General features: G+C 44.5%; 4 protein-coding genes across 5 annotated transcripts in view; all 4 read left to right on the top strand.

The window, feature by feature from the left end:
• LOC309564420 (uncharacterized protein) overlaps window positions 1-13,417 on the top strand; it is a gene marked incomplete at both ends in the record, with an annotated part of 648,900 nt that overhangs the window by 425,365 nt on the left and 210,118 nt on the right.
• The window catches only part of LOC309563485 (uncharacterized protein), a gene marked incomplete at its 3' end in the record, with an annotated part of 314,854 nt that overhangs the window by 112,652 nt on the left and 188,785 nt on the right, over window positions 1-13,417 (top strand). The gene's annotated exons all lie outside the window — the stretch shown is intronic.
• LOC309563489 (uncharacterized protein) overlaps window positions 1-13,417 on the top strand; it is a gene marked incomplete at its 5' end in the record, with an annotated part of 118,075 nt that overhangs the window by 63,289 nt on the left and 41,369 nt on the right. Inside the window, 1 exon segment of the mRNA XM_082267882.1 lies at window positions 877-985. Within this exon segment, the coding sequence (XP_082124008.1) occupies window positions 877-985 (109 nt within the window).
• LOC309562708 (uncharacterized protein) lies at window positions 3,177-9,625 on the top strand. 2 transcript variants are annotated; one of them, XM_082266993.1, is made up of 5 exons: window positions 3,177-3,596; window positions 3,923-4,063; window positions 4,150-4,273; window positions 4,389-4,562; window positions 8,547-9,625. In XM_082266993.1, exons 1-5 carry the CDS (start codon window positions 3,501-3,503, stop codon window positions 9,536-9,538), a joined length of 1,527 nt encoding a protein of 508 aa, XP_082123119.1. In that variant the 5' UTR covers window positions 3,177-3,500; the 3' UTR covers window positions 9,539-9,625. The 2 variants fall into 2 exon arrangements, with proteins under 2 accessions (XP_082123119.1, XP_082123120.1); XM_082266994.1 differs by having other exon boundaries at window positions 3,906-4,063.

Raw genomic sequence — 13,417 nt, 5'->3', positions numbered from 1 at the left:
AAGGTCTAGAGGGCCAGATTCGGCCCACGGGCCTTGTGTTTGACATATGTTCTCTAAAGGGAAACCGGCAATGAAGCCTTTCGGCCTCACAGCCGGTTCCCTACTGCGCATTCTCATTGGCTCGGCGGCGGGGGAGAGGAAAAAGGGGACGGAATTTCTGAGGGACAGTGCCGCGGCGCTGTCTCCCGGAAGTGGGGAAGGGTACCTGTCAAAAACAGGTCTGGGGCCTACTAATCCTGAGGTGGTCCTTAGGCTGTCTTGCCCAGTGTGGAGGAAGCCAAGCCAAATTGAGAAGATCTAGAGGAGGACCCTTGCTGGAGATAGCCAGGATGAAGGCTGGTCTCTCTGGAGAGCCTGATGACTTGTTTGGAGGACGCATCTACATCTAAAACGTGCTTGCAGTGTTGCCAGGTCGGCTTAAAGGTTCTGGCAATGTGAAGCTGGATCTTATTCTACAATCTGAAACGTGTTTGCAGTATCACCTGGTCGGCGTAAAGGTTCTGGTACTGTGAAGCTGTACTTTTTCTTGATCCAAGGAGTCTGTAAGTGATCTGCTACTGGTATTTGAGACCGATAACCCTCCCTCCTCCTACCTTCTTTCAAGATCCAAGGAGTCTGTAAGTGATCTGCTAATGGTATCTGAGACCCCTAACCCTCCCTCCTACTACCCTCTTTCGTTCTACATTATAGCATTAAAAAGATAAAAAGTGACTGGCGCCCAATATTTGTTCAAAACTCCCCATTATAGCCATGAAGTCAGCCCTGGGGTAAATGTTAGCTCGCTCCCTGCCTCTGGAGGTCGCACCCTGCCTTCAGTAGACCCTGGAGGGCGCTACACTTTCCAACTATGTAACATCACATAATAAAGGATTGCAGATTACACAGTACAGACGTAGGCTCTAGGAGACTGGAAGAGAAGAGGATCCTTCCTGAATGGCCTTACAGTGGTCTTACAATTGAAGAAGTGAAGCAGATGAAGGAGGACGTATCGGAGCTTAATGGGGGATAACGGGAAGAAATTGTAGTAGTCCTTTAGATGAAATGCAGACTAGAGTTCAGGAGAAAAATCCATCCAATTAGCTTTCATCCTTCAGATAAGGTTGTGCCCCTTAGCCTTGCCAGGACCTACGGAGTCTTGCCGGAGTCTTCACATTGTGCTCCCAAGGCATTACCTTGTCGGAGCTTTCCAAAGCTTAGACATTATGGGAGCTTGTGGATGTAGAGGGGTAGATGAAGCCAGATCTCACCCAAGTCTTGAGTAGCATTTTATTGAGCTCTACTTTCCATTATGAGCAATAGGAAAATCAGGAGGATTTACTAAGTTGGCTACTCCCTGGCAGGTTGTCTTACTACGGATATTAGAATATAATAAGGAAATAACTTCTCTTGCCATGGCGCTTGATCTACAGATACACTATATTGTCAAAAGTATTGGGACACCTGCCTTTACACGCACATGAACTGTAATGGCCTCCCAGTCTTAGTCCGTAGGGTTCAATATTGAGTTGGCCCAACCTTTGCAGCTATAACAACTTCAACTCTTCTGGGAAGGCTGTCCACGATTAGCTGTCCAAGGTTTAGAAGTGTGTTTACGGGAATGCTTGACCATTCTTCCAGCAGTGCATTTGTGAGGTCAGGCACTGATGTTGAACAAGAAGGCCTGGCTCACAGTCTCCACTCTAGTCAAGTTTTTCCATCCCAAACTCGCTCATCCATGTCTTTATGGATCTTGCTTTGTGCACTGGTACGCAGTCATGTTGGAACAGGAAGGGGCCATCCCCAAACTGTTCCCACAAAGTTGGGACAATGAAATTGTCCAAAATGTCTTGGTATGCTGACGCCTTAAGAGTTCCCTTCACTGGAACTAAGGGGCCAAGCCCAACCCCTGAAAAACAACCCCACACCATAATCCCCCCTCTACCAAATGATTTGGACCAGTGCACAAAGCAAGGTCCATGAAGACATGGATGAGCGAGTTTGGGGTAGTAACTTGACTGGCCTTGACAAAGTTGGGAGCATGAAATCGTCCAAAATGTCTTGATATGCAGACGCCTTAAGCGTTCCCTTCACTGGAACTAAGGGGCCAAGCCCAACCCCTGAAAAACAACTCCACACCATAATCCTCCCTCCACCCAATGATTTGGACCAGTGCACACAGCAAGGTCCACGAAGACCTGGATGAGGGAGTTTGGGGTGGAGGAACTTGACTGGCCTGACCTCAACCCCATAGAACACCTTTAGGATAAATTAGAGCAGAGACTACATGCCACACTTTTCACATATTTATTTGTAAAACATTTTGAAAACCATTTATCATTTTCCTTCCACTTCACAATTATGTGCCACTTTGTGTCGGTCTATCACATAAAAGCCCAATAAAATAAATTTACGTTTTTGGTTGTAACATGACAGAATGTGGAACATTTCAAGGGGGTGTGAATACTTTTTCAAGGCACTGTACGTTAGAACTGATGATGGGTGTACTTTAATTTTAAACTTGTGTATGTTTATTCCCTAATGTGATTTTTTTTTTTTTTAAATATTAAATCTACTCTGAAGGCAAACTGATGGACAGTGTCCCCCAGGCTCCCCCACCCACATCCCTGCAAGCAGGGAGTCCTTTCTCCAATCTCCAAACATCAAAGTGGAAGTGGACTGTTGACCAAAGCTCATGGAGTCTCAACCAATGTAAAACTTTGCAAACGAAGGCTGAGGTTCCTCTACTAATGACAAGACAGTGATCTAATACAGGTATTCCCAAACTATGGCCCTCCAGTTGTTCAGGAACTACAATTCCCATCAGGCTTAGTCATGTCTGTGAATGTCGGAGTTTTACAATGCCTCATGGGATGGGTAGTTCTGCAACAGCTGCAGGGCCGTAGTTTGGGAATCCATGATCTAATACATATTTAGGTCACTATGGAAACTACAGACAGGAAGTGAGGTAAAGTACAGGCAGGAAGTTTTGGGTGAAAGGTGAGTTGGGAGGGAGTAGAGAGGAGACATTGCTGGAACTGGCAGCAGAGGAGGTAATAAGATATTATTTTATATTTACACCCAGTAACCCCCCCCCCCCTGTCATGTTTCGTCCTCTTCCTCCATAGTCACTGTGATGTCTTTTATCTCCAGGAGGTGATGATACGCACATATAGTATATAGATTATCACTGAGCCAATCACAGCAGTCTCTTTACCAGAGGAGCTTACACTCTAATGTCCCCTCCCCCACAGTCCCACACTATTATTATTATAGAGTTATATAGCTCTGACATATACCACAGTGCTGTACAGAGATCACTGAGCCAATCACATCAGTCTCTGTACCAGAGGAGCTTACACTCTAATGTCCCCTCCCCCACAGTCACACACTATTATTATTATACATTTATATAGCTCTGACATATACCGCAGTGCTGTACAGAGAATTCTGTACATTGTAGAAACCCCCACACTTTCATCTATGATCCATCTACAGAGAGAGAAGCATCCTATATAGGTCATATGACCACATCAATGAGGATGGAAGAGGACCAGAGTCAGATGGCCACAAGGTTATTGGACCTCACCCTGGAGATCATCTACCTGCTGACTGGAGAGGTGAGGAGGATTCTGGGAGGTCACATGACATCACTCTTATCTCTATTAATAAAACACAGACCTGACTGGAGAGGTGAGGAGGATTCTGGGAGATCACATGACATCACTCTTATCTCTACTAATAAAACACAGACCTGACCGGAGAGGTGAGGAGGATTCTGGGAGGTCACATGACATCACTCTTATCTCTATTAATAAAACACAGACCTGACCGGAGAGGTGAGGAGGATTCTGGGAGGTCACATGACATCACTTTTATCTAAATTAGGAAGAAAATATTCTAGTAATGTAAGCAGTGATCGTTTTTAGTTTCTATTTTATAAAAGGATTATGAATTAGTAAAGAAGATGTCTAATGAGCCACCCAGCAGCCATCTACCATCCCCACCTCACTCCCCGACACCTGAGAAGAACAAGAGGACGATCCTACTTGTCATCAACAAGATAATGGAGCTGCTGACAGGAGAGGTGAGCGGTGCCGGGAATTCTGGGACATTATCCAGTAACAGACAAGGGATGTGTCTGGATGGTGACTGTATCATTGTGTGTGTCAGGTTCCTATAAGGTGTCAGGATGTCACTGTCTATTTCTCCATGGAGGAGTGGGAGTATTTAGAAGGACACAAGGATCTCTACAAGGACGTCATGATGGAGAATCAGCCGCCCCTCACATCACCGGGTAAGAGGAGACTTTATTGTAAAGGAGAGAGCAGTACGGAGGATCCACCTAGATCCCCATCATCTGATAAACACATAGAAACAATGTATTCAGTCAGTGTGTGTGTTTCCTACAGATGGATCCAGTAATGGGAACCCACCAGAGAGATGTCCCCGTCTTATTAAAAGGAAATTCGAGGATAAAAAGGAAGAAGTAGAGATGAATGTGAGGAGTGATCAGCAGTCTATGGAGGAGAAGGGAATAAGGATAATTATTAAAGAGGAGGAATCATTTCTAGATATGGGTGCAGGTAATAAGTCCTGGAGCCATCGCGAGTTGTAGACATGGAGACCTGTGCTGTCCACCTCTATTCGTAGATTTGTCTATCAGTGGGTGGTTTGGGCTGTGGTGTTCATGTGTTTAAAACCGACACTAGAAGTAAATGCAGCTTCGGATCTCCACTTAGGCTACACTGGTCCCATTCTGTGGGTTCCTGCTAAAGGGTGCAGGCTGGAAACGAGTCCATCCTAACTCACACTGTAGAAGCATACAAAACATTCCAGTAACAGCACACCATCCTAAGTCATGTCTCAAACAAATAGCAGCAGCCTCAGTTCGCTCTGTCTAGGCCCCGCCCCCAATGCGTTTCGCCCTGGGGCTAAATCATGGACGTGTCTAGGAGCTCCTTCATGATTAAGTCCCAGGGTGGGGCAAAACACGTTGGGGTGTGGCCTCGATGTAGTAAGCCCCCTGGAGCTTAATCATGAATGTGTCATGGATGTCCTCCTTGATTAGGTCCCAGGGTGGGGTGAAACACATTGGGGCGTGGGCTAAAAGGAGTGAGCCCCCCCCCCCCCCCCGGACTTAATCATGGAGGTCCTCCATGTTTAAGCCCTGGGAGGTGGACTGGAAATGTCCTTGTCTGAGGACATTTCCAGTCCACCCTATGTCTTGGATCTCACTTCTAGTGTTGAAGCATAGAAAACCGCATCCCAAGTCATGTGTCAAACACATCCCAAGTCATGTGTTTGACACATGACTTGGGATGCGGTTTTCTATGCTTCAACACTAGAAGTAAGATCCAAGACATAGGGTGGACTGGAAATGTCCTCAGACAAGTTCTTCAGTGGCCATCTGAGTAGGCTAGCACCTCCTGTAGGTGCAATCAACCAATAGAGGAACATGGTCAGATTATTGTGGCATCTTATATGAGCAGTAGTGGTCCAAGTGAAGGAAATCGGAGAGGAGCACCACAGAAAACAACAGACTTTGAGCATTGCCCTTACAATTCATAAATGTTGCTGTGGAGCCACCCTGTGATTTGGGATTGGGCCATTACTTAAAGTGTGGATTGGTCCTCACTTCTTGTATTAGCCCAAGCGATACTCATATAGAAGATGTGGCGCCTTGGGTTGTTCTGAGGCAGGCATTCCTCTCCTTGGAGTTTACCTGGGGGGTTCTCTGGCTTTTTAGCAGAGCATTGATGTTGGCTCTATATTTATCATGATCGTTTGGGTCTGTTCTCCCTCACCCGAGGAATAAAGTTTGTTTGAAACGCATTGGGTTGTAACGCTAAACCGATGACCTATAGGGGGCTTTTAAAACATCGCCCATGGAAAATACTGACTTTTGTTGCCATTTCACAGGCGCATGCAAATTTAAGGTTTGACATGTTGAGTATCTATTTACTCGTGCAACCTCCGATTTTAGATTTGATCAAAAATTGGGTAATTTATTGAATTTTTTTGCCCCCTAAAATTAACTTTTAATGTTTTTTTTTGTTACTATAATTTAGTGCTTCCTAGACCTTTGCGGTAATATCGCATGACATAAAAAAGTGGAACTACCGGTATTTTATCCTCTAGGGCAGTGATGGCAAACCTTGGCACTCCAGATGTTTTGGAACTACATTTCCCATGATGCTCAACTACACTGCAGACTGCATGAGCATCATGGGAAATGTAGTTCCAAAACATCTGGGGTGCCAAGGTTCGCCACCACTGCTCTAGGGTGTCTGCTTTCAGAAAATATATAATGTTTGGGGGGTTTGTGTAATCTTATAAGGTACGGGGGGGATAATGATTTGATCCCCTGCAGAGTTTGGAAGTTTGCCCACTTACAAAGAAATGAAGGGACTATAATTGTTATCATAGGTGTATTTTATATGATAGAGACAGAATATTAACCAAAAATCAAAAAAAAAAAAAACACATGATACAAATGGTATGAATGGAGTTGCAGTTCAGTGAGTAAAATAAGTATTTGATCCCCTACCAACCAACAAAAATTCTGGACAGACTATCTACAGCAGGGATCCTCAAACTACGGCCCTCCAGCTGTTGCGGAACTGCACATCCCATGAGGCATTGTAAAACTCTGACAATCCCAGACATGATGGGAATTGTAGTTCCTGAACAACTGGAGGGCCATAGTTTGAAGACCCCTGATCTACAGTATGTGCTCATGTGCTACACAAATGAGTCCTGTCAATTTAAGACGGTGCTCCTGATGACAACTCATTATGTCTATAAAAGACACCTGTCCACAGAATCTCTTTCTTCAATTCCAACCTCACCATCATGGGCGAGACCAAAGAGCTGTCAAAGGACATCAGGGAGAAGATTGTAGACCTGCACAAGGCTGGAATTGGCTACAAGACCATCAGCAAGAAGCTTGGCGAGAAGGAAACAACTGTTGGAGCGATTATTCGCAAATGGAAGAAATACAAAAATAACCATCAATCGCCTTCGGTCTGGAGCTCCATTCAAGATTTCTCCTCATGGAGATAAGGATGATCATGAGAAAAGTGAGGGATCAGCCCATAACTACATGGGAGGAGCTTGTGAATGATCTCAAGGCTGTTGGGACCACAGTCACCAAACAAACCATTGATACCCCAATACGCCGCCATGAATTGAAATCCTGCAGCACCCACAAGGTCCCCCTCCTCAAGAAGGCCCATGTACAGGAACGTCTGAAGTTTGCCAGTGAACAGCTAAATGATTCAGAGAAGGATTGGGAGAAAGTGCTGTGGTCAGATGAGACCAAAATTTAGCTCTTTGGCATTAACTCAACTCACCGTGTTTGGAGGAAAAAAAATGCTGACTATGACCCTAAGAACACCATCCCTACAGACAAGCACGGTGGTGGAAACAATATGCTTTGGGATTATTTTTCTGCTAAAGGTACAGGCCCACTTTGTCGCATTGATGGGCCAATGTACGGGGCCATGAATTGTAAAATATTGGATGAGAACCTTCTTCCTTCAGCCAGAGCACTGAAGATGGGTCGTGGATGGGTCTTCCAGCATGACAATGACCCAAAGCACATGACAAAGGCAACAAAGGAGTGGCTCAAGAAGAAACACGTTAGGGTCATGAAGTGGCCTAGTCAGTCTCCAGACCTTAATCCAGTATGACAATGACCCACACATACCGCATTATGCTTTGGGGGACAGGACAACTTCACCACATCAAAGGGACGATGGATGGGGCCATGTACCATCAAATCTTGGGTGAGAACCTCCTTCACTCAGCCAAGGCATTGAAAATAGGTCATGGATGGGTATTCCAGCATGACAATGACCCAAAACACACGACAAAGGCAACAAAGGAGTGGCTCAAGAAGAAACATGTTAGGGTCATGAAGTGGCCTAGCCAGTCTCCAGACTTTAATCCTATAGAAAATTTAGGAGGGAGCTGAAACTTCGGAGTTGCCAAGCGACAGCCAAGAAACCTCAAGGATTTCGAGAATATCTGTAAAGAAGAGTTGACCAAAATCCCTCCTGAGATGTGTGCAAACCTGGTCGCCAACTACAAGAAACGTCTTACCTCTGTGCTTCCAACAAGGGTTTCTCCACCAACTACTAAGTCATGTTTTGCTTGGGGGAATCAAATACTTATTTTACTCACTGAACTGCAACTCCATTTATAACATTTGTTTTATCTGGATTTTTGGTTGATATTCGGTCTCTATCATTTAAAATACATCTGTGATAAAAAAAATTATAGACCTTTCATTCATTTGTAAGTGGGCAACTTACACAATCTGCAGGGGATCAAATCATTATTTCCCCCACTGTATCTAGGTAAGGTATAGGAAAAGATTTGGGGATGTTGGCATTCATAATTGAGGAGTGACCACTTGGTTATTATTTCTATCATAAAAAAGAAGGTTTCTCTTACGTCCTCCGACAGTCGCCGCCCACTCATACAGTCTTCACCAATGGGGTATTGACCTCTTATCCATACTATCATAAAAAAGAAGGTTTTTTTAATATATTTTTTTTCAACAGGTAGAGACGGGGTCCAAAATACCTCAGAGGGACATCTTGGTTTATACCTCAATTATAATGCAGACGATAATGACATCACGCAGTATTCCCCAACAGTGAACCTTGACCCTAAAAACATCCATCACTCTCCGGATAGACTGACAGATCTCTCCAGCCCTAAAGAGCTGCAAACTTTCCCCAAACTGAATCATCCAAGACTTTACAGTGCGGATAGCTCCTCAGATCTGTCTAATCCCTACAGATCGTCTACAGCAGATCGTCCCTACAGTAAATCGGAGTCATCTCCTCCTGTAGACCCAAGGTCACCCACAAGCGAGTATCCAGTTCCGTGCTCAGAGTGTGGGAAATGTTTCATGTGGAATAGATTCCGCAAAAGCGAGGGTCTTTTCTCATGCTCAGATTGCAGAAGCTTCGGTTGCAAACAAGACCTTCCCGTCCAGGAGAAAAACTGCAAGGGCGAGCGTCCTTTTTCCTGTTCAGAGTGCGGGAAGTGCTTCATTCAGAAAGGTGACCTTCTCAGACATCAAAGAATTCACACAGGTGATCGTCCTTTTTCATGTTCACAGTGCGGTAAATGTTTCACCCAGAAAGGAGATCTCCTCAGGCATCAGAGAATTCACACGGGGGATCGTCCTTTTTCGTGTTCGGAGTGCGGGAAGTCTTACATCCAGAAAGGAAATCTTCTCAGACACCAGAAAATGCACACGGGCAAGCGTCCCTTTTCATGTTCACAGTGCGGGAAATCTTTTATCGAGAAAGGAGACCTTCTTAGACACCAGGGAAGCCACACAGGCGAGCATCGTTTTTCATGTTCGGAGTGCGGGAAGAGTTTTCCGTGGAAAACCTATCTACTTAGACACCAGAGAATTCACACTGGTGAACGTCCGTTTTCATGTTCGGACTGCGAGAAACGTTTCCTTCAGAAAAGGGATCTCCTTAGACACCAGAAGAAACATTGTACGAGCATTATCACAGGAAATGTTCTTCACTGAAATCACATCTACAGATAAATATATGGTGGCATTTCATTGGGTGTTCCATCTATAGGACAATTGTATAATAAAGATGAGGATATTTTAGTCCTTTTTTTCCGTTTTATTTAATTAATTGTTCAAAGGACAACCTACTCTTCTACAGTGAGGGGAAAAAAGTATTTGATACCCTGCTGATTTTGTACGTTTGCCCACTGACAAAGAAATGATCAGTCTATAATTTTAATGGTCGGTTTATTTTACCAGTGAGAGACAGAATAATAACAAAAATATCCAGAAAAATGCATTTCAATAAAGTTATAAATTGATTTGCATTTTAATGAGTGAAATAAGTATTTGATCCCCTATCAATCAATAAGATTTCTGGCTCCCAGGTGTCTTCTATACAGGTAACAAGCTTAGATTAGGAGGACTCTCTTAAAGGGAGTGCTCCTAATCTCAGCTTGTTACCTGTATAAAAGACACCTGTCCACAGAAACAATCAGATTCCGATCTCTCTACCATGGCCAAGACCAAAGAGCTGTCCAAGGATGTCAGGGACAAGATTTTAGACGCACACAAGGCTGGGATGGACTACAAGACCATCGCCAAGCAGCTTGGTGAGAGGGTGACAACAGTTAATGCGATTATTCGCAAATAGAAGAAACACAAAATAACTGTCAATCTCCCTCGATCTGGGGCTCCATGGAAGATCTCACCTTGTGAAGTTTCAATGATCATGAGAACGGTGAGGAATAAGCCCAGAACTACACGGGAGAATCTTGTCAATGATCTCAAGGCAGCTGGGACCATAGTCACCAAGAAAACAATTGGTAGCACACTACACCATGAAGGACTGAAATCCTGCAGCGCCCGCAAGGTCCCGCTGCTCAAGAAAGTACATGTACAGGCCCATCTGAAGTTTGCTAATGAACATCTGAATGATTCAGAGGAGAACTTGGTGAAAGTGTTGTGGTCAGATGAAACAAAAATTTAGCTCTTTGGCATCAACTCAACTCGCCGTGTTTGGAGTAAGAGGAATGCTGCCTATGACCCCAAGAACACCATCACCACCGTCAAACATGGAGGTGGAAACATTATGCTTTGGGGGTGTTTTTCTGCTAAGGGGACAACTTCACCGCATCAAATAGACGATGGACGGGGCCATGTCCCATCAAATCTTGGGTGAGAACCTCCTTCCCTCAGCCAGGGCACTGAAAATGGGTTGTGGGTGGGTATTCCAGCATGACAATGACCCAAAACACACGGCCAAGACAACAAAGGAGGGAGGAATGCTGCCTATGACCCTAAGAACACCATCCACACTGTAAAACATGGAGCTTAAAACATTATGCTTTGGAGGTGTTTTTTCTGCTAAAGGGACAGGACAACTTCACCGCATCAAAGGGACGATGAACGGGGGCCATGTACCGTCAAATCTTGTGTGAGAACCTCATTCCCTCAGCCAGGGCATTGAAAATGGGTCATGGATGGGTATTCCAGCATGACAATGACCTAAAACACACGGCCAAGGCAACAAAGGAGTGGCTCAAGAAGAAGCACATTAAGGTATTGGAGTGGCCTAGCCAGTCTTCAGGCCCTAAATTCATAGAAAATATGTGGAGGGGAGCTGAAGGTTCGATTTACCAAATGTCAGCCTCGAAACCTTAATGACTTGGATAGAATCTGCAAAGAGGAGTGGGACAAAATCCCATCTGAGATGTGTGCAAACCTGGTGGCCAACTACGAGAAACGTCTGACCTCTGTGATTGCCAACAAGGGTTTTGCCACCAAGTACCAAGCCATGTTTTGCGAAGGGGGCAAATACTTTTTTCCCCTCACTGTATATATGTGTACAGCTAAGACATATAAATGATTGTCTGAAAAAGATCCATTTCATGTTGTGTGTCCTATTTTCCTAATCACTTCCCGGCCAATTCTGATAATTCTCTCCTACATATAAAAAAACATCATTTTTTTTGCTAGAAAACTACTTAGAACCCCCTAAACATTATACAGGTGCATCTAATAAAATTAGAATATCATCAAAAAGTTAATTTATTTCAGTAATTCAATTCAAAAAGGTAAACTCCTATATTTTATATAGATGTGTTACACACAGAGTGATAGATTTCAAGCATTTCTTTCTTATAATGTTGATGATTATGGCTTATAGCTAGTGACACCCCAAAATTCAGTATCTCAGAAAATTAGAATATTACATAAGACCAATAAAAAAAAAAAGGATTTTTAATACAGAAATGTTGGCTTAGTGAAAAGTCTGTCCATGTACAGTATAGTAGGCACTCAATACTTGGTCGGGGCTCCTTTTTCATGAATTACTGCATCAATGCGGCGTGGCATGGAGGCGATCAGCCTGTGGCACTGCTGAGATGCTATGGAAGCCCAGGTTGCTTTGATAGCGGCCTTCAGCTCATTTCCATTGTTTGGTCTGGTGTCTCTCATCTTCCTCTTCACAATCCCCCACAGATTCTCTATGGGGTTTAGGTCAGGCGAGTTTGCTGGCCAACCCAGCACAGTGATCCCATGATCATGTGACCAGGTATTGGTAGGTTTGGCAGTGTGGGCGGTGCCAAGTCCAGCTGGAAAATGAAATCAGCCTCTCCATAAAGCTGGTCAGCAGAGGGAAGCATTGAGTGCTCTAGAATTTCCTGCTAGAGGGCTGCGCTGACTTTGGACTTGATAAAACACAGTGGACCAACACCAGCAGATGACACGGCTCCCCAAATCATCTCTGACTGTGGAAAATGTAGCATTTCATTTGGAAATCAAGGTCCCAGAGTCTGGAGAGGCACAGAATCCAAGTTGTATGAGGTCTGGTGTGAAGTTTCATGGCTCCCCAAATCATCACGGACCGTGGAAACTTCACACTGGACCTCACGCAACTTGGATTTCTTTTTTCGGGTCGGCGTTGCGGCGGGCTTCGTGATTGACGGTGGATCTACATTAGGGGACATTTATTTTTCGTTTTTAATGAAGGAATTGTCAAAAACTGCCTTTATTCACTTTTACACTTTTTTGGTGAATGTGTAGGGGTACAATGTACTCATTGACATGGGGGGGTGGAATATGGGGGCCACCTTGTTAAAGGTGGCTTCCAGATTCCGATATGCCCCCGCCCGCAGACCCCCACAACCACCAGCCAAGGTTGTGGGGAAGAGGCCCTTGTCCCCATCAACATGGGGACAAGGTGCTTTCAGATGCAGGAAAAAAAAGGTTAGTGAGTTGTGCCCACAGTCTCTGTTCTCAGCTACATAGGAGGCCTGGAGAAGTGAGGGAGGAGAAACAGTGCATGTGAAAATAGTGCCGGTCCATTTTCCACTTTATAATACCGATGAAGCGCTCACTTTTCTTCAAGACAGACGTGCCCCAGACTGGAGTGCGATGATGGTGATCCCCCGGTGTGACGGACGACTTCCAACACAAATCCCAGAAGACCTTAAGGGTGCAGTTCCTTTATTCTCCACTAGATAGGGATCTCACTTATACTGAGTGGAACGCACAAAGAGGATGGCTCTTTATAAACTGCAGACAGGAAGTGATGTCATGCACAGACAGGAAGTAGAGAGGAGACATTGCTGGAACTGGCAGCAGAGGAGGTAATAAGATATTATTTTATATTTACACCCAGTAACCCCCCCCCCTGTCATGTTTCGTCCTCTTCCTCCATATTCATTGTGACGTCTTTTATCTCCAGCAGATGATGATACACACACATATATAGTATAACAATAAATGGATTGATTGTATTCCTATCTGTAGCTCAGAACAATGGACCAGACGCATCAGTCTCTGTACCAGAGGAGCTTACACTCTAATGTCCCCTCCCCCACAGCCACACACTATTACTATTATACATTTAGATAGCTCTGACATATA

Source organism: Pelophylax lessonae (genome assembly GCF_965119305.1).
Source record: "Pelophylax lessonae genome assembly, chromosome: 9".
In the NCBI taxonomy this organism is placed as follows: Eukaryota; Metazoa; Chordata; class Amphibia; order Anura; family Ranidae; genus Pelophylax; species Pelophylax lessonae.
Note: the sequence above shows the minus strand (reverse complement) of the source record. Positions and strands in the feature narration are given on the sequence as shown.